The sequence below is a fragment of the Diceros bicornis genome, chromosome 20 (genome assembly GCF_020826845.1).
Source record: "Diceros bicornis minor isolate mBicDic1 chromosome 20, mDicBic1.mat.cur, whole genome shotgun sequence".
Taxonomy (NCBI): domain Eukaryota; kingdom Metazoa; phylum Chordata; class Mammalia; order Perissodactyla; family Rhinocerotidae; genus Diceros; species Diceros bicornis.
In genome coordinates this window covers 20,688,679-20,710,183 of record NC_080759.1, presented here as the reverse complement: position 1 = coordinate 20,710,183, position 21,505 = coordinate 20,688,679, and the positions used below count along the sequence as shown (strand labels likewise).

At 41.3% G+C, this 21,505-nt stretch overlaps 2 protein-coding genes across 2 annotated transcripts in view; one reads left to right on the top strand and one right to left on the bottom strand.

Annotated features, from left to right (window-relative positions):
* The first annotated feature begins 8,187 nt into the window (after positions 1 to 8,187).
* GZMA (granzyme A) lies at positions 8,188 to 15,934 on the top strand. The gene is made up of 5 exons (XM_058563475.1): positions 8,188 to 8,306; positions 11,430 to 11,568; positions 13,065 to 13,206; positions 13,402 to 13,671; positions 15,705 to 15,934. Exons 1-5 carry the CDS (start codon positions 8,213 to 8,215, stop codon positions 15,867 to 15,869), a joined length of 810 nt encoding a protein of 269 aa, XP_058419458.1. The 5' UTR covers positions 8,188 to 8,212; the 3' UTR covers positions 15,870 to 15,934.
* Positions 15,935 to 18,184: 2,250 nt separating this feature from the next.
* The window catches only part of CDC20B (cell division cycle 20B), a 60,321-nt gene continuing 57,000 nt past the window's right edge, over positions 18,185 to 21,505 (bottom strand). The window contains exon 12 of the mRNA XM_058564085.1: positions 18,185 to 20,335. Within this exon, the coding sequence (XP_058420068.1) occupies positions 20,235 to 20,335 (101 nt within the window). The 3' untranslated portion in view covers positions 18,185 to 20,234. The remainder of the gene's footprint in view (positions 20,336 to 21,505) is intronic.

The following is a 21,505-nucleotide window of genomic DNA, read 5'->3' as shown; positions in this document are numbered from 1 at the left end:
CCAAAGAGCTGATTTATAATAAACTCATTCTTTAATAATCCTGACTGATTTATCCTATTTAATTCCTAAAACATGTCTGGAGGGCCCACCATGTGCCAGCTATTATATCCAACACTGTAAATACTAAGACATGATCACTGCCTTCAAAGTGCTTGAAGTCTAATAGAAGACAAGGAGAATCTGCAAACAAGAGGATATTTACTTCAGGTTTTAAAGAAAAGGCTGTCTACTGTGTTAAGTGGGTGATGAGGGGAAAGATAAATAATATTTCACACTCCCAGCAACCATCACTATTAGCTCTAACAGTCTTCCTCCTGAGATCTGCCCTATATTTAGACAGACCTATACAAATTCTGGATTCCTGACTGGAATGCCACAGAAATTACAACAGCCTGGTGGAAAGATTGCTGGTCTACAAGTCAGACACCAGCTCCATCATTAGAAAGTGTAAGACCTTGAGCCAGAAATTAGTCTATGCCTCCCTTTTCACGTCTATAAACTGGGTTTCACATCTGTAACATAAAAGGGTCTAAACGGAGGTGCCCCCATAATTTGAAGTTAAGAATTGTCCCTCCTCCTAGTCCATACCTCCTAGGATGGCCATCATCAAAAAACAGACAACAACAAGTGTAGACAAGGATGTGGAGAAACTGGAATCCTCATACAGTGCTGAGGGGAACATGAAATGGTATAGACACTGTGGAAAACGGTTTGGCAGTTCCTCAAAAGTTTAGACATAGTGTTACTATATGACCCAGCCATTCCACTCCAAGGTACGTACCCAAGAGAAATAAAAAAATATGTCCACACAAAAACTTGTACATGAATGTTTATAGCAGCATTACTCATGATAGCCAAAAAATAGAACAACCCAAATATCCATCAATTGATGAATAGATAAACAAAATGTGATATGTCCATACAATGGAATATTATTCAGCCATAAAAAGAAATGAAGTACTAATATATGCTATCATGGATAGCCTGTATGAACATGGCTGAACACGGAGGAACTTGAAAACACTATGCTGAGGGAAAGAAGCCAGAGAGAAAGGCCACATATTGTATGATTCCATTTATAGGAAATGTCCAGAACAGGCAAATCCATAGACAGAAAGTAAATGAATGGTTGCCAAGAGGTAGAAGGAGAAGGGAAATGGGGCATGGCTGCTATTGGATATGGGGTTTCTCTTTTCGAGTGATGAAAATCTTCAGGAATTAGTGGTTATGGGTGCACAACCTTGTGAATAGACTAAAAACAACTGAATTTTACACTTTAAAATGGTGAATTTTATGGTATGTGAATTATATCTCAATTTTTAAAAAAGAGTTGTCTGTCTTCTGAGACTGAAACTAGAAGCAGCAACTTTAAATGGGTGCACAGCCCTGACCAGAGCACTTTGCCCAAGGGGAGGAGTTGTGAAGGTGCCACCAAAGAGACTTGAGAAGGAGCAGCTCATACAGCGTCTCCAAAGGGCATCCTGGGAGACCGGGAAATAACTGAAGAAAGCTATTATTTAATCTAATCCTCTGTTGTCACCAATACGACTAAGGAAAGGGGACTTTACAGGAGGGACAGACCAGTTTCTGGAGAAGGATGGATAATGATGAATCATTTGTCAGTGTTTATTACTGCAAAGATTGTGCTGATTCTGGAGGCCTGATGTCAGTTCCTTTGATAGAGACATCAATAGATCAGAAAGGGGAAAGTCTTACAGGAAGGAACTATGACTTCAGATTCAGGGAGTGAAGCGAGTTATATATTCCTGTCTAACCAAGCAATCTTCTACCTGTAAGCTGATGTGCCTTGAGAGGAGAGAGGATGTGCCCTGAGCAAATAAAAAATGCCATTTGTTCTGTCAGATAATAGTGTCAGAAATCTGCTTCTCTTGTGGTAAGTCTGCTTTCTGTTTTAGTCATCAGTGTCCTCCAAGTGTGGGTGCATGCGTTAGGCCTCCAGAGCTTCAACAAAGAGCACACTGCCACATCGAGTTTCAGGAGTCCCTGTCACCTGCTCAAGAACATCAGCTCCAGCGATTCTGCATCCCTCCCCACCCCCATCCCCATGGGTATATAAACATGCTTCATCCTTTCCATCTTAAAAAGAAAAAAGAAAACAAGACTCCTTCTCCAGGCATTTCCCCATTTCTCTACTTTGCTTTACATCAAAACACCTCAGATGAGATGTCTATACTTCAGTCTCTCTCCTTCCATTCTCTCTTAAACTAAAATATGGCTTTTGCCCCACCCTACAGAAGTGGCTGTTGTCAATGGCTTCACCTCGTGAAACCCAATGGTCATCTTTGAGTCCCCCTTCACTTGCCTTCTCAGCAGTATTTGACACCATTGAGCTCTCCTTCCTGTCTGAAAGTGTGATTTACATCACACTTCACGTAGTTTCCAGCACACTACACTCTGCCGCACTCCCCCTACTTCACAGGTCCCTCCTCCTTGGTCCCTACTGCCGGTCACTCCTCTTCTTCACTTCTTCATGCTGGGGTGACCCACAGCTAAATCCTGGGACCTCTTCTCTTCCCCATCCTCACTCACTCCCTTTCCAATGGCATCTAGGCTCTATGACTCTATAGACAACTTGCCATCTACATGCTGATAATTCCCAAATCTGTCTTTAGCTCAGACATCTCCCTAACTCCAGACTGTTTAGCCAGCCACCTCACTCTACAACTCTACTTGGATGTCTAGTACACGTCTCAAACCCAATCTGTCCACAGCAGACCTCTTATCTTCCCCTCAGAACCTGCTTCAACTCTAGATCTCCCCATTTTATCTCATGGCAACTCTATTCTCTCAGTAGCTCAGATCATAAATTCTGGAGTCTTTTTTGACTCCTCTCTTTCTCTTACACTGCACATCCAATCCACAAGGGAATTCTACCTTCCCTGCCTTCTAAATATATCCAGAATCCAGCCACATCTCACCACCTCTGCTGCTACCACCTGGCTCCAGCCCACCATCCTCTCCGGCCTGAATCACTGCAATCACCTCCTAACCTTCCTACCTCCACCCTTGCCCCCGTTCAGCGTGTTCACCACACACAGCCAAAGTGATCCTGTTCAAATAGGTCAGATCACGTCGCTCTGCTCAAAGCCCTGCCATGCCTCCTTATTCCACTGAGGCTAAAGGGCTAAGTCCATACGGTGCCCCACAAGGCCCTCACAATTTTGTCTCCCAGTGTTTAGCTGACTTCATTTCCTTCTGTGCTTCCCTCACTCACTTCTCTCCAACCACACTGGCCTTCCTGCTCTTCCTCAAACTCAGCAGGCACAGAACCCACATAGGGCTTTTGCAGTGGCTTTTCTCTCTTCCTGGAAAGTCGGAAAAGTGAAATGGTAATAACGGCCCCTCCCAGGATTCTGAGGCCATGCAGGTGAGAGGGCCTTAGAAGGGACCTAATAAATGTCAGTTTTCCTTCTCCTTCCCTCTTTAAGTCTAAATTCCCTCTTCTATGAAACATGTAGAAATAGACATTTCTGTGTATCTAACTAGACAATTCCACATACTGAATGCCCGTAACATACAAGGCCCTCAGCCCTAAGCAATTTCCCCTCTAAGAACACTAAGACAACTTGCACAAAAGCAAACTCCACTTCCTCTAAGCAGAAACCTGGCTACAGAAGCAATTCGTCTGCAGCCCTAATTGGAAGAATAAGAACAACAATGGGCCCGGCCAGAGGTTCTGACTCTCAGTCTGCCTCTAACTTGCCACAGGACTTTGAAGAAACCGTTCAAGCTCTCTGGGACCCGGTTTCCTCAAGCTGTCAATCAGCAGAGTGGACAAGAGCATCCTCCAGTTCTAGAAGTGTGTAAATAAAATATCCTGTAACAGAGGACTTTTCACAGACGTTTGGAACAAATCTGCACTTCTTACCACAGTGTACGAGGCCCTGCACAAGCTGGCTTCTCTCTGCCTCGCCCACACCACTGCAGCCTTACAGACATTCTTGCCTCAGTTTGTCACACACACACACACCTGGCTCCACCTGCCCTCACACACATACTCACACTTACACACCATTCCCACCCCTACCAGGCACTCACACTGGTACACACTGTCACGTGCACACACTCATATATACTCACGCACACACACTCACTCACCAACAAACTAGGCTTTCTCAGTTTGGCTCCTTTTCTTTCTGCAGGTCTCAGCTTAAACATCAGCTGCTCAGAAAAATGTTTTTTATTACCCTCTCTAAAATAGACCTTCCCCTAATATTCCCCATTTTAGCACCCAATTTTCTTCCTTTATGATACTAACAACAATTTAAAATCATTTCATACGTTTATAAATGTCTTCCTTTGTAGATCCTATGCTCCATAATGACAACGATTAAATCTGTTTTATTCACCTTTGCTTCTTATCTCCAACATTTAGCATTGTGTCTGGACCTAATACACATTCAATAAATATTTGTGTAATTAATTAATTAATACAATTCCATGCATTTTCCCGTAGTGGATTCACTCCTCTACTTCCACAAAAAAAGCACAGCAAATTCAAAAACAAATGCATATAACAGCATGCGTTGCTCTTTTGGAAAATATCAATTCACTGATTTACGTAGATTTCCCAAATATTGACACACTTCATTACACAGCATTTTTTACATCACTACCATCTCATCAGGAAAGGTCCTTAAGTGCTGGGAAGATGTCAAGCCTGTGATAGCAGACACAAGTGTTCCAAACATACTAATTTCCATTTGAAAGCTCTAATTTTATTATTAGCAACAAACATTGTCAGTCATTTTCTTTAAAGTGACAGGTTCACTTCATTCATATTTGAGAAAATGTCCACCAAATATCCGAGTCAGAATAATCATATTTTGTCTGTCAGTATTCTTTCAAACAGTTGCACTAGTGCTTTTCCTCAAGGCAGCCATTGTCCTTCAGTGTGCAGCCAAAGTGCAGCTTTATGCATACTTTGCATACTTTCCACATTACATAGAATATTAAAACGACATTTACTACAGGATAAAGATGTGTCAAAATTGAAAAATTTTTTTACTGCTTCTACTGTTTCATCAAAGACATTCTTAAGTGAAATTGGCTATTTTTTTCTTTTTTCGTTTTTTTTTTTTTTGAGAATGCCTGACAATGAAGAGTACAGTGACTACTAGCACAGTTTGGTGCTACCGAATTGATTTGTGCTAAGGCACCAGCAGTTTTACCCATCTTTGCTTTTGTGCCATCAGTAAAAGTGTCAACACACCGGTGAAGAGGCAAGCAACATCTTAGAGTATGATGAAAATAGTTTTGACATCATAGACCCCTGAAAGGGTCTCAGGAACACCCAGGACTCCACAAACCACACTTTGAGAACTACTGGCTTACGATATTGCAATGGCTCATTCATGGATGGAATAAATTAAATTATTTTTTCCCAAGAATGTAAAGAAGTGGCCTGTATACACAATTTTTTAAATTTATATTTCATAGTCAAAAGAATCCTGAAAAAGATTGTTGGAACAGAACAAAGTTAGTGGACACATATTTTTCAATTTCAAAACTTTCCACAAAGCTACAGTAATCAAGATAGTGTGGTGCTGGTATAAAGATAAACAATGTTATAGAACTGAGAGTCCAGAAATACACTCTAATATTCATGGCACATTGATTTTTGACAAGAGATCAAGACAATTCCATGGGAAAAGAATAGTCTTTTCAACAAAGCGTGCTGGGACAACTGAATAACCACATGCAAGAGAATGAAGTTGGGCCCCTATCTCAAACCATACACAAAAATTAACTCAAACCACACAAAAAATTTAATTTAAGAAAATAGACCTAAATATAAGGACTAAAACTACAACACTCTTAGAAGAAAATGTAAGAGTAAATCTTTGTGATCTTGTCTTAGTCAGTGATTTCTTAGATGTACAAAGGTACAAGTAATAACAGAGTTTGGTAAGTTGGACTTCATTATAATAAAACTTTTGTGCTTCAAAAGACACCATCAAGAAAAATAAATGATAACCCAAAGACTAAGAGAAAATATTTGCAAATCATGTATCTTATAAGGGACTCATGTCCAGAACATGTAAAGAACACAACTCAATAATAGAGACAAATAACCCAATTAAACAAGAGACAAAATATTTGAATAGATATTTCTCCAAAGAAGATATACGAATGACTAGTAAGCACATGAAAAGAAGCTCAACATTATGAGTCATTAAGGAAATGCAAATCAAAACCACAACAAGATACTACTTCACACCCACTAGAATAGTAATTATCAAAAATAAATAACAAGTATTGGCAATGATGTAGAAATATTAGAACCTTCATACATTGTTGATGGGAATGTAAAATGGTGCAGCCACTCTGGAAAACAGTTTAGAAGTTCCTCAAAATGTTAAACATAGAGTTACCATATGACTCAGTAATCCCACTTGTAGGTATATGCCCAAGAAAAATGAAAACATATGTCCATGCAAAAATTTGTACATAAATGTTCATAGCAGCATTATTCATAACAGACAAAAGTTGAAACAACACAAATGTCCATGAACTGATGAAGGGATAAACAAAATGTGGTATATCCCTATGATGGAATACTATTTGGCAATAAAATGGAATCAAATGCTGATAGATGCTACCATATGGATGAAAGTCAAAAGAGTTTTGCTGAGTGAAAGAAGTCAGACACAAAAGACCATATGTTATATATACCATTTATATGAACTGTCCAGAATAGGCAAATCTATAGAGACCAAAAGTGGATTAGTGGTTGTCTAGGGCAGGGGAGTAGGGGAAGGAGGGTAATGGGGAGTGATTGCTAATGGATGTGAGGCTTCTTTGGGAAATGATGAAAATGTTCTAGAATTAGTTATGGTGATGGTTGCACGACTTGTTAAATATACTAAAAACCATTGAATTCTACAGTCCAAATGGGTGAACTTTATGGTAGGTAAATTATATCTCACAAAGCTGTTAAAAGTCAACATGAAGAGGGTATGGCAACCACATTCACATAAAAAGGAACAGACTTGTCAATGTTTCCTTTAAGAAATTTTCAGTAGCTAAAGTCAATCAATATTTGATTTTTTTAAGTCTGCACTAAAATTACTCACCAAAACCAGAAGCTGGTATCCCACTGCTATTACTGAAAATGGCTAAACTTTGATGCACTGGTAATGTCTAGGAAAAGGAAACACGGGGGTCTCAGTGGGGCTGCCTTCTCTAAGATCATGTGATTTCTGAAAAAGTAACCACTGGGTCTGATGTTATCAGGGTGTTAACTCTGGGATGGTTGATTTAACACCAAATAAAGACCATATCCTCAGCTCAAAACAAGAGCAAAAGGCATTTCTAATAGAAAGCATACTGAATACTGTTCCAGCAGGGACTGAGGTTGATCCATCTTAGAGTGAGATGTTCCCCACTATTGGAACAAAATAGCTGTGTCTGACTCCCATTTTCCTTCTTTTGTTAAATCCATAAAGAAGGAAGAAAGGAAGGGAGGGAGCAAGAGAGGAAGGAAGGAATGGGGGAGGGAGGAAGCAAGGAAGGAAAGGAAGGGGAAACTCAGACACACTTTCATATATCTAAAGTTGTAAAATCAAACAATCAGGGGAAGCACAATCAGAGGCTGGAAAGAGCCAACACCCTTTACCCCCCATCAGTCTCTGTCCCCACACCTGCCACAGACTCCAAACAGGAGCGTAATAAATTATCTGCCACAAAATGGGGAAGGAAAATCCAGGCAGGAGCTTACAAATACATAAGGATCCCTCCTGCATCTCCTCTTGCCCTTGGCCTATTAATCCTTACATAACCCAAAGAGATAACTAGAAAGAAATTTGGCTGGTGACCAATTTTTAAGACATTTTTTAAAGCTCTAATTTAAGTCTTAACAGAGCTTCCATTCATAGATACGGAAGACAATACTGCTGGTGATGAAAACTAGAATCCTCTGCTGAGACATTTTAGAGTCTCTTCTTGTGTCCCATGTCCTGATGGCAACAAGGTCGCCTTGCCCCCACCCGCCATGTAGAATTACAGTCCTCTCCCTCAGCAGTCCTAGCCAAGGACAGCGTGCCCACAGGTAACAGTGATTATTCACTCTTCTCACTTACTTAAGTTTCATTTCCTAATGCTCAACTTTGAAATTGGAAAGAAAGGAAACCACATCCTCTGTCCTCTCAGTATATAGACAGAGACGGTCACGAACTGAAAACAGATTTTCATGCTGATTGATGTGGGGACACCAGCCACAATGAGGAACTCCTTTCTGGCATCCTCTCTCTCGATTGTCACTTTTCTCCTGCTAATTCCTGAAGGTAAGACTGACTTTTGTCATTTCTATTATAATCATTAAGCAAAACAGAGCAGAGTTTCATTTTTGAACTTTTGGCAATATTAGCTAAGAGTATTAAGAGGAGATTTTTTTTCCCCCAAGCCTTAATATTCTTTCTTGGATTCTAAATATGTCTTTATTTTGGAAGGAAAAGCATCCTTCTTTCTTTTTTACAATTTCTTCACAAAAGCTATAGAACCACCAGTGCTTATTGTTGCCAATTTGTAGCTTGAAAATTGCCGAAAAGGACAATGTAAAAACAAGCAAATAAACAAACAAAAAGCTCTTGAGTTAAAAAAATAAACGGTACCTTTCAGGAAAGGAATAGTGTTGCCTCAGCCTTTCTTGCTGCAGAAAATGCATAGATTGTTTTAAAGACAATTAAAACAAAGCTGACCTAGACACTCAAAACAAATCAGGAATGATTTGAATTTTTATCATTATTTCCCTAGGCTAGTGTGTCCTTGGGAATACATTAGGACATTGGGAATGTCCCCACATCGACTCTTTGGAAGTGCTGTAGTATTCTGCATTAAGCTAATTCTTTGGTATACCTTAGCACACCAACATGCTTAGTTGTGTGTGAGCTGCACGCACATCAGTCTGAAATGCTGGAAAACTCATGGCATTATCACAAGAAGGGTAATAGCCCCTGGGTAGCTCTAGATTTTCCTTAAAAACCTTCTGGAAATGAGGACCATGCTGGGGCTGGGCTGAACTGCACTGCCGAGTGTGGAGCAGCCATGCATTTTCCCCAGGGTCCATCAGCTTTTGGAGGTGGGAGTGGTGGGCAGGGGCTGATGCAACAACCTGTCTTACCAGAAATTCTCGAGGAAGTTCTCTGGTTTATCTTGCACCGAAAAATGAGAAGAAATTTTAAAAATAACAAGGTTACAGGACATTTGGGACAAAAGAGTGGGTATAGTAGAAACATAGTATACCACAAATATATGACTATGTTCAGGCATGTTAAATCCTCCACAACAGTGAAAACGGGGCAGATAAAAACTCCAATCATATTTTTTTCTTCAAAGGAAAAACAAAAGCAACTTGCTCTGCTCCTTTTTGTTTCCTGTGGTCAGAGAGAGCAATGTGGGCCTATAAAGCGAACAGACACGACAAAGCAAGACTTGATGCTCTGGACCCGTGGTTTCAACCCGCCTACACATTAGAATAGTCTGGAGGGCTTTTAAACGACACTGATATCCCAGCCCCAGCCCCAGAGATGCTAATTTGTTTTGATTCTGGGTGGGGACCAAGAATTGCTAGTTTTTAAAAGCTCCTCACTTACTCTAAACCCTACCCCCAACTCTTCTAGGAGTAGTTGGTCAGAGATGTGGACTTTTTTCCCAGGTAGTATATGTGCTCACCTAACAAGGACTCTGAAAAAGGGAGTATTCTACTGAGTTTATGATTTCTGAAGCCCAGAAGGTCCAAAAATGCACCCTTGGAATCCATCTATACATGATAGACCCCAGGAAAAATTGAGATGTGTTTGAAGTTCTCTCGGTTTCTCTCGTTCCTTATCCTTTTACTTCTAGAGCCTAGAATTTCCCTTCCCAACTCCCTTCTGGAAATTAGAGCCCTTATGGTCACTCTCTTCCCCTTCCCCTCACTCTCATCATTTACACCTTACTGTGAATTTTGCAATGAGTTAGCTTTAATAATGGAGTTACAGGCATTGTGCTCTATTTAAGGGACCATGAGTCTCAGCCAATGGTCAGGAGAAATATTTTAAGAGAATCCAAGAATATCTGGTGTAGGAAGGTGGAGAGCTGAGAGTACATCACAAAGGCAAAAGATCCTCTCAACCAACATGGATGGCTTGCCTGGTGTTTGGGTCTCACTGTTCCTAGTAATGAATCCAAGCTCCTGGTCTATCATTAAGGAAACTTGACTAAGGCAGAGTTCTCTCCTTATAACATCTTCTCGCCTCCCTTCCCCTACTTCATTGGAAAAGGGCTTAGATTAAACCATGTAGTTTGAGCTGGAGATTGAAGAGAAGCCTCACGTGCAATAGATATTATTCTCTCACCTTATGAATGAGGAGAGGGCAAATTTCAATAAACAGAAGTTTCACAATGACCAAAGAACTCACGAGTAGGGTCACAGCTAAAAGGTGTTAATATCAGTTTGTAAGTTATGTGGTTTTGCAAGGGCTTGCGGTGAAAAGGGCAGTTCTCAGTCTTCTAAAAACTACTCTGCTTCACCAGATTAATACTCAGCCAGAAAGAGGGAGGTGTGGGAGGGCACTCAAGGTTGTCATCATCACTAGCATCTCCTGTAGCAACTGTTACTGGTGTAGACTGTTGGAGTGGGGAGAATCCCCTTTCTTCCTTTCTTGTGTTCTTTTGGCTGGACTGATAGTAAAACTGACACAAGACCAGATTAACAGGAGAAAAAACCCAGTTTAATATGTACATATTGGTGACCATAAAGAAATGATGCTCAGAGAGTGAACAAAACAGGGAGTACATATATCTTTTACACAAAGAAACATAAATTGTGAAAAATTGACAGGACAAAGAAACTCAAGTTTGGGGTACATAATTTGTGAGGAATTTAAGCAGAGTGTAGGCCTGAGGTAGTAAATTAGCAAGGTTTATTTACACAGGTTTCTCGGCCTTGAATCCCCTACCTTTCACATGGGAGATTTATTTCCTGCTTTCAGGGAAAATAAGAGACAGGAGGGTCAGAAAGCCCTGTTTGCTTTTTAAGTAACTTTAACTCAAAATAGTCAATATGCCATTGTGGAACATCTTGAGGTGGCCTGTCCTGGGCCACAACAAGACCAATGCACAGCTGTCTGCCCTTTGCAAGCCCAAGGCCTGAGGTCTGTGGTTGTGACAGATTCCCATCCTATTAACCCCTGGAACCACCAAGGGCATGGCTTCTGCGGGTGAAAGAGTAGGACCCTCTCAGAAAGTCCAACAGGAATGGGATTTACATTCAGATATCTGAACATCTATATATGGGGGGCGGGAAGGATGTTCTCATCTATGCTTCCTCTCCCAACAGGAAAAGCACGTCTGGTCTTAGAAACACGGTTTCAGGTAGAGGTCTGTGGGGTGGGCACTGATGTGATTTGCCTTTTTCTTTTTAACAGATTTCTGTGTAAAAATTATTGGAGGAAATGAAGTGACCCCTCATTCAAGACCCTACATGGTGCTACTAAAAGGAAAAAACATCTGTGCTGGGGCTTTGATTGCAAAAGACTGGGTATTGACTGCAGCTCACTGTGGCCTGTGAGTGCTTGGGTTTTAAAAAATATTTATGGAGATATTCTAATTTGGGCAAATATTAAGAAAAAGAGTAAATCCCACTAAAGCCATGGGAGACTCACGTGTAGCTTCACATTACATACTTAAGTTTCTGGAAACTTGCTTTATTTACCCCAACAGGGAGTTTAGCCCAGACTTGACCCCAAAGAATCAGACCAACGGGGAAGCAGCATCCACAAGTTCTGTCTGTAGGTCTCCTGTAGAGCCACTGGGTCCAGGTGCTGCAAGGTTTTGCTTCCGGTCTTGATATCATGACTGGGTAGAATTAGCCACAGTGTAGGAGGGTAAAGCTTTCAGCATCCCCTCAGAGGCCTGAGCACAACTCTCAAGTAGAGAAAGCTTGTTTCCACTGCCTTCCTATTTCCCTTAGTGAACTCCTCTTACACCTTCGGGCATCTGTTAACCTCCGTCAAACACCACCTTCAAACCTCTTCCAGGCCTGGTCTTTTCTCTACTCCCTAAATCAAGCCTCTAAACTTGGGCTGTCCAGTACAATGGCCACTATCATATTGGCTACATAAATTTACATGAGGCTTTATAGATTTAAATTAATTAAAGTTAGATAAAATTACAAATTTAGTTCCTCCATTGCACTAGCCACATTTTAAGTCCTCAGTAGCCACATGTGGCGAATGGCTACCATATTGGACAGTGCTGATATATAGAACATTTCATCTTCAAAGTATGCTCTACTGAAAGCACTGTTCTAATGTCTTAAGTGAGATTAATAGCAGCTGGTGTAATGGAAAAACAGCAGTGTGACTATCTGGTTGGTGTAGTTTATACTAGGTTGTGAATGATAATAGCCTTAATCGTTAATACATCAGAGAGTATTTTGATTTTATTAACCAAAATGAACCTTTAGCATAGAATAAGAAGACAAAAAAATCCTGGGCCCCCCTTCAGACCAACATTCCCCCAATATACACACACTCAATGTCATTCAAATAAGGTCTTCCACTAGGCAGTCTATTTCTGATAGTTTTCCCAAGTAAGATGTTTATTTTATCTTACAAAGATCACTTCAGTGCACTACTCTATAACTATCTAGTGCCTTTTGTTTCTCTCTAGACTATTATAGAGAGCTTTATTTTCCAGTAATCTGCAGACTGATTCTCTATCACGGCTAAAGGAGGGTTGGGGGGTGCAGAACTAAAACCCCAACAGAGATCTCAAGACTTGGCTTAGCTGCCATGGAATTCTCTTATGATTTGTTTCCAAAGAACCTAGTTTAGCTTGTTATAAATAAGCTGGTGATGATCATGATGATGATGATAAATTAATAAACGTATTACTTTTTATTCTTTAAAGTACACATTTTTTTTTCTTTCTGAGCCACAAACAAGTATTTCCACAACAAGCATATTGATAAATGGGACAATGAAACTGATCAGCACATTATACGCTCAGCTCCTGATTTGAAGAGTAATCCCAGTTAATAATGTTGTGTCTGTTTTCAGGGAGAGAAAGTCCAAAGTCATTCTTGGGGCTCACTCAATGGATGAGAATGAGCGAGAAAAACAGATCATTGTCATTAAAAAAGAGTTTCCCCATCCGTGCTATGATGAGGACACACACGAGCATGACCTTAAACTTCTACAGGTATGTGCCTTTGATTGACTTTGATAGAATCTCCTACAATCTGGCCACCTACATGGAAACTTTTCCTCGGGGCCCCTGTAGCTACAGACTATAGCCATACAAGGGGATCTCTGAGGGTTGGGCTAGACTTTAAGTAAAAATGTGAATATTTTAATTATCTCATTCTGTTAACTCTTTATGCTTGTTTTCCAACAGCTGAACAAAAAAGCAGCAATTAATGAAAACGTAAATATCCTTCCTCTCCCTAAAAATGGGAATGATGTGAAACCAGGAACCGCGTGTCGAGTTGCAGGGTGGGGGCAGTTTCGCAATCAGTCACCTCCATCTGATACTCTGAGAGAAGTCAATGTCACCGTCATAGACAGAAAGATCTGCAATGATCCAAAGCACTATAATTATAATCCCGTGATTGGATTGAATATGATTTGTGCCGGAAACCTCCGAGGTGGAAAAGACTCGTGCAATGTAAGTAGAATAAGATCCCACATTTTAGCTGTTGGATTAAGTCATACGGATATGGCAAACATAATATCATGCTTAGTCTTGTCATGGTGTTGGCTTCTAAAGAGTCCTGGTGCTTTTCGAACAAAGTTTGATAAACTCAGTTAAATAAATTAACGTTCTCAGCTCACGTGAGTTGTTCATCAAAAACAAGTTCATTGCTAGTGCATGGGATGACCTGCTACATCTTCTTGGTTTTGTATCAAAAATCACTGAGAAGCAATGTTTTTTTGTCTCATTTGTCATATTAACATACGTAGATCTAAACTTAAAAACACGTAACACTCAGGAGAGCTGAAGTCAGGGTTCCCCAGGGCCTTCAGTACCCTTTTCCTCATCTCGGCACCCGCCAAAACGTCCTCTGCCAGTTAACCGGGCAAGTCTGAAATTCCTATAATTCCCAAGCCTGACTGAGGATCTTAGGTTAGATCCCCAGGGCTTCCTAGAGACAAACTCAATCCCCAGGAAATAACTTGCAAGCCTGACTCATACCAGAGAATGTGTAAGCCTCCATACTGGAGTCCCTGGAGAAGGAATGTGACAGGGCCCTGCTTAAAGATAGAAATAGAAGAAACATTTCACCAATTTTTAAGCTCCGAGTACTGGCTTGTCATTTCTCACCTTTCCCAAAGACTCTATAGAGCCTCATCTTAAGGAAAGGAGTGTGCAGTATGGATGGTTTGGGAGTTATCAGACACTGAGAGATCCAGAGGTCTCTGCCCTTTCCAGGTGCTTGTCTAACATCTGCAGATCTGAATGGTTTGCCTCCAAGACCAAGGCTAGGCAAATCCCAGGAAAAGATGGCATTTGTCTTCAACACGCTTCCACTTTCTCTCCTTGCCCACCCTCACCCCCCCACCTCATCCACCAGTCCTGGCATCCAGGAACCCAGAACCCACATGCTTTTGGAACCCACATGCAACATCCTGAAGCCACAACAGCTTCCCAAGACGGCTGTCCCCCTCCCACCAGCCACCATCTATCATCAAAGCTTACCAATCCTTTTCCCATTCTCTCAATGTCCAAGACTGCTGGAATTGGCTGTTGATGAATTAAACCTAAAGGACTAATTCTGAAATTTTCAGGCACTATGTTAGGCAAGAGAAATATACCCATCCAGGGAGGACCCCAGCTTCTCACATGGTTCCTTACTTCATACACTCATAAGGCCAATTTTTGCCTGGAAAGGGAAGATCATTGGTGCCTTCGCATTGCTGGATGGAGTTGGGCCCTCAGAGCCTTGCATTGCAGAGCTCTGTGTACATGCCTCAAAGGCCCTCCATCTAGCATCGCCAGTCTTCCCTAAAGCTATAGCAGTGAAATGGCCAATCCAGACTCTAGACCTCCAACACCTTAACATATGCTGATTCTAGAGTTCCATGAGAGTACACAAGGTCATACATTGGGTGCACGGTCAGGAACAATAAAGCAGCAACTTACAGCTAACTGAAGCTCTCTGCTATGCAATCAGTTAGCTCTGAGTGTAATCACTGATTTCCAAGAGCTTCCATCTAGCATCAGATGCTCAAAGGGGACTGGGGAAGCAGTTTCTGTCTAGTTGAGAGGATGAAGGGAAAGGTTGCTTTGGTTTTGTTTCTTTGGGAAGACAATTATCTGCTGGAAGAACCAGAAAACATGGTTTTTACTCTTTGCCTCAATGTCCCATCTGCATTTGACTATTTTGTCCCTTGAGTTATTAAGCATTTTGAGAAAATGACAAACAAGAGGGTTTCCTTTTTAAAGCAGAGAATCAGTTTCAAAATTAGTGGGTAACATAATCAGTAATACAAGTTTCGTTTCAATTTTCACTGGCTCATAAATAAGTCAAATAAGCCAATGTAAAAATATTAAGACACTCTCAAACATTTTGGTTTTTCAAGTGCTAATTTTCAATTAAGTCAAGGTTGATCTTAATTCCACATTAAATGAAATTTCTTCCATTCTGCTAGAGGTCGTGTCCAATGCTAATCCTCACCACTCCTCTTGTTTTCCTCCAGGGAGATTCTGGAAGCCCTCTGATATGTGAGGGAACTTTCAGAGGTGTCACTGCCTTTGGCCTTCCAGGGAAATGCGGAGACCCTCGAGGACCTGGCGTCTATAGTCTTCTCTCAAAGGAACACCTCAACTGGATAAATAAGACTATGAAGGGAAAGTTTAGATAATTGCATTTCATTTCATTTGCTGTCACTTCTTAATCTTGTCATGAATAAAATCACTTTATATGAGTGTTCCCGTTGCTCTCCTATAACTTTAGTAGCAGATCTCCACCGGCAAAGTGAGGCAGAGTAATATAGTACCCTCATGGATGATGCAAGGGAGAGATTAGGGGACCAATGTCACCAGTGTCATCCATGTGTCAAGTGACGTGCAAATTTTACTTGAATTATTCACTCCACTCTCTCAATGGGACCCAGCAGGAGTGACACTAAGGTCAGTGGAGAGCTCAGCAATTCTGCAGGAAACAGAAACAGCCAGTCTGGAGCATTTGGGCTGAAAGGAAATGAGTTTGCCCTTCAAAGGCCATTGTTCCACATGGACACCTGCTATTCAGATTTATATGCGAGAATCTGAGTTTATGGGAGAAATAGAAACAGGAAATGCCTTAGAGTATTTTCCAAAGGCAGATGAGAAATAAAAATTAAAATTCTAGGGAATATAAATGAAGAACTTGGCCAGCTAAGAAAAGTATGCAACAGAAAGTCAGCCTCCTTTCTCAGTAGTTTGCATTTAAGCCTTGGATTATCTAGGTGATTTCTTGATTCTCCTTCTCCCTAAGCCTGGGTAAGTCCAATCAACATGGTAGCTACAGTGGCTGCCACCCCATAGCAGGGAGTGAGTGTTGAATTGTGGCCAGAAAGTTTCCTTTGGAAAAAGCCCCATGGTGTTTATTCAGTACATTCAACTTAGTGGGGAGTCATCAGCCCAGCAGCCACTTCAAGTTGTGATCATGTGAACAGATTCCTTTGACTTCCACCAGTTCCTTTAGGAATATAAATTGTGTGTGTGTGTGTGTGTGTGTATACCACACACACTACGTATATGTAAACCAAGAACATACAACAACACTAAAAGACAGTCTCTTAAAATAAAGGAAGGAACATAGCCTAAAGACTGACCAAAATACTAGCATATTGGATTTCAACCACGGCTCACCAGGCTATTTAAAATTACCAATGCCCTGGCCTCGCCTCTAGAAATTTTTATTTAATTGGTATTCAATGGGACCTAGGACATAGTATTCTTTACATAAGTAGGCCAATGATTGTAATATGCAGCCAGGAATGAGAACCTCTATACTAGAAAGTGAGGCCTGGTGCTACTATCTAAAAGAGAGGATCTAAGAATGTCACTAGGATGATACTTCACATACCCCCTATAATCCCAAATTCCTAGTTAGGATTTTAACAGCAATAAGAGGATGTAATATTCTCTACCGGCAACACGTATCACAAATTTGAAGTCCACTTATAAAGTAGTTGTACGGAACTCTTGTTCTTTGCTGGTGGAAGTGTAAATTGGTACAACTTCTTAGGAAAATTGGCAGTGTCTATTTATTTATTTATTTATTTATTTATTTATTTATTGTGAGGAAGATCAGCCCTGAGCTAACATCCATGCTAATCCTCCTCTTTTTGCTGAGGAAGACCGGCTCTGAGCTAACATCTATTGCCAATCCTCCTCCTTTTTTTTTTCTCCCCAAAGCCCCAGTAGATAGTTGTATGTCATAGTTGCACATCCTTCTAGTTGCTATACATGGGACGCGGCCTCCACATGGCCGGAGAAGCGGTGCGTCGGTGCACGCCCGGGATCCGAACCCGGGCCGCCAGCAGCGGAGCGCGTGCACTTAACCACTAAGCCACGGGGCCGGCCCTGGCAGTGTCTATTAAAGCTGAATGTACACATATCCTATGACCTAACAATTCCACTCCTGGGTATATATCAAACAGAAATGAGTGCTTTTTTCCACCAAAGATGTGTTCAAGAATGTGCATAGGAGCTTTATTCTTAAAAGTCAAAATTGAAAATAAATCAAATATCCATCCACAATAAAATGGATAAACAATTGTTCTACATTTATACAGTGGAATATTACACAGCGCTGTAAAAGAACAAACTACAATTGTAAGCAACAACATAAATTAATCTCACAAACTTAATGTTCAGGGAAAGAAGCCAGACAAAGAAAGAATATTTACCATATGATTCCATTTATCTGAAGGTTGGCATAAGGTGAAACTAATCCGAGGTGACAGAGGTCAGAATAATTGAGGGGTGTTAACTGGGAGTGGGCACAAGGAAGTCTTTTAGGGTACAGAAATGTTCGTATTTTAATCTGGATGGTGGTTACACAGTTACCTATTCATAAATTAAAAACTCATCAAGCTATTCACTTAAGACTTATGTGCTTTACTATATGTGAATTACTACTCAAAAATTTTAAAAGACAAAATTAAAAAATCAATTGTAACAAAGGCTTCTGTTTTATGTACTATCTATAAGTTCACTTTTTTTCTCTACTAAAACCATATCCCAGACTTCGCACCAAAACAAATAGCAGGTAAAAGATATATTGCTATTTTTCTTAAATGAAAACCCCTTGTTTACACACCAGTATTAATTGACAGAAGTGACATTTGGTCTAGACTTAGTGTCATGAGACTGTTAAGACAGAATGACCCAGATCAGAATGATGGGGGACACTGGAAATGGTCTAATCATTTTGCTCATTTCCCTGCTAAACATTTTCTTATAGTTTATACCTGACTAATTAAAAAGAAGATGAAATTAAAACCATTAGCTTAAAGAAGAAGAGTGTGTATTGCAGAAAAGTATCACATTTGTAGCTTTTGGTGACCTAAAATTTTCTAAGGCAAGAATTACTAGCACTACCAAGCAGATTTTCTGAGTTAAAAAACAGAGAAAATAAAAGAAAATATTGGCAAGTTAACACTAATTTGACAGGAGAGTCCTACCCTAACTCCCCTTGTATATACTATTCCACTTTCAATTATGAAGGCTTTTGTTTTGTTTCATGGGGTTTTTTTTGGTGGGGGGAAGGGGGTTAAAGGGGTGTGTATGTATTGGTAAAAAACATTTTATGACAAAAGCAAACAAATCAATCAATATTTGTTATCTGACACGGCAAAACATTCCAAGGAGCACTAAAAAGTATAACATATGCTCCCTCAGCTCCTCAATTTAACTGTCCAGGGAAGAAATAAGCATCTCAGAACTAAAATAACCAAAGATTCACATAGCAATAAAAGATTTTAAAAATAACTAGGATAGTATATTAATATCAAATAGGTGACACAGACTGATGCCAAGCGTTTGAACCCAGGTAACAGCATTTCAACACACTTCCTGGAGAGGTTAGGACTTATGCAGATGAGCAAAGGAAAGGAAGAGAGGAGCAGGAACTCCAGACTAGAAGAAAAGCTCCAACAAAGGCTCCAAAGCAGGAAATCACAAGACTTAGCCCAGGGGAGATGTAGGAGATGGGTGGGAATTAACAATAAAACGGTAGAACAGCGAACTGATCAAGTTTGAAGAAAGCTTAGCAATTATCAAATCCGAATTCTTATTCTTGCAAATGTTGTGACACACCCAAGGTCACTCAGTCAGTTTATGGCAGAGCTGAGGCAAGAACAGCCCCCTAACTTCAGGTTCTGGGCTCAGGACTCCGAGTTGAGGCCAAGGGGTTTAGGCAATAGGGAGCCATTGAGAGTTTATGAGCAGGGGACTGACAGGATCAGCACAGTGCTTTTGGAAATTTAACCTAACAGTGATGTGAGACCCATGAAGACTAAAGACAGGAAAACCAGTTAGAAGACAATTATAACAGACTGGTCATCAGGTATTCAAGACATGAGAGGATGAACAAAAGAAAAGAGAACCGGGGTAAGCATGGAGCAGAGTAATCAGGAGGCTCCCTGAGTGACTGGACGACCAGGATAAGGATGAGACCGTGAAGAGGGAAAAGGGAGTCCTACAGAGGAGCTCATTTTGACAGGAAATAATACGGATGCTTAGCATACCGCCCAGCATTTAGTACGATTTTAGTCAATATATTTCAAGTGAATGAGTTGTGTTTTTAAAGTACTGAGTTTGAGCTAAAGACAGGAAAGGATCTCAAGCAGGAAATATCCAGAGGCAGACAGAAATGGGAGGCTGGAGCTTGGGAGAAAAGTCAAGTGGGAAAGAAGTACTTAGAAATCTATGCTACAGATATTGTTCTGACTATACCGGTGGAAATGCATCTCTAACAAGGAAGATAGAGAAGAAAAAGGAAGAGGAGGAAAGGAGAGAGAGAAGAATGGAAGGTCAAAGACAACGTCTGGGAAATGCAATGGGAGGAAGCAGAGCAAATAAAGTAACCTGAGAAAGAAGGTCGGGAAGACAGGAATCCACATGGGGAAAAGCACTTCATCTTGCTTGACCCTCACAACAACTCCCTGGAGAAGGCAAGGCCGGTACCATTATTCCTACTTAGAAATGAGGAAACTGAAGCTTAGAGGGGAGAGCAGCTAGCAGCAATTCCATACACGGGCTGTGCCATCAGCTGCAGCAGAAAACACTCGGGTCTGGTCCGGACTCAAAGCCAAGTGCAGCACTCTGCCTCTGTGGCCTGTGGGAATAAGGAAGGACAACTCAAGTTCCACATTACAAGGGCTGTTGCTGAGGACTGGGAAGCAACCTAAGGTGGCACCAGGAGTCCCATCCCAGGATAAAGGGCCACCTTCAGAGCTGGCGCTCCTACTACGCCTTCACTGTGGTCACACCAGTCAGGGCTGACTCTGGGCAACATCCTAATGTGGCTGAGGTTTTGCTTCAGGGCTCTTCCCCTTGTGTTAGTCTCTAAGACTGCCATAACAAACTAGCGGCTTAAAATAACTAAAATTTATCCTCTTACAGTTCTGGAGACCAGACTCTAAAATCAAGGAGTCAGCAGGGCGGCTCCTTCTGGAGACTCCGGGGGAGATTCTGTTCCTCGCCTCTTCTAGGCAGCTGTTGGCAGTCCTTGATTTGTGGCCACATCCCTCCAGTCTCTGCCTCCGTGGTCACATCGCCTCCTCTTCTGTGTGTCTGTTCTCCTCTGTGTGTCTCTTACAAGGACACTTGTCACTGGATTTCAGGTCCATCTGGATAATCCAGGACGATTTCACCTCAAGATCTTTAACTTAATTACATCTGCCAAGACCCTTTTTCCCAATAAGGTCACATTCACAGGTTCCAGGGGATTGCTGTGGATATCTTTCGAGGGACCGTTTTTTAGCCCACAACACCCCTCATGCCCCACAATGTTATTAGTTCTATCTTCTCTAATTCACCAACACCCAGGAATTGCCATTGCTGTGCTCCTGCCACCCACCCCACCCCTCTTCTTATCCTCTCCTCAAGTCATCCCCTTGGGACCTAGGTTTCAAGAAACTAATCAAATAAACTGATGCAACTTAATGGAAAAGGGCCCAAAAAGCTCTCCCACAAAGCATACACGAGTCTTACTTATGGAATTCTGGAGACAATACCCTCTTTCTGTTATCTAACTGATCGTTTCTCATGGAATTCTGGAGACAATACCCTCTTTCTGTTATCTAACTGATCGTTTCTCAAAGAACATTCTGTGGAAAATAGTTCTATATGAGGATAACAGGTATTAAAAATGAAAAGAGGGCCGGCCCCGTGGCTTAGTGGTTGGGTGCGCCCGCTCCGCTGCTGGCGGCCCTGGGTTCGGATCCCGGGCGCGCACTGACACACTGCTTCTCCAGCCATGCTGAGGCCGGGTCCCACGTGCAGC

Excerpts from the sequence above, each read along its gene's own strand:
- GZMA (XM_058563475.1), top strand. The coding sequence starts at position 8,213 with ATGCTGATTGATGTGGGGACACCAGCCACAATGAGGAACTCCTTTCTG. Across the intron at positions 8,307-11,429 it reads TCTCCTGCTAATTCCTGAAG|ATTTCTGTGTAAAAATTATT; the intron begins GTAAGACTGACT and ends TCTTTTTAACAG. Across the intron at positions 11,569-13,064 it reads ACTGCAGCTCACTGTGGCCT|GGAGAGAAAGTCCAAAGTCA; the intron begins GTGAGTGCTTGG and ends GTCTGTTTTCAG.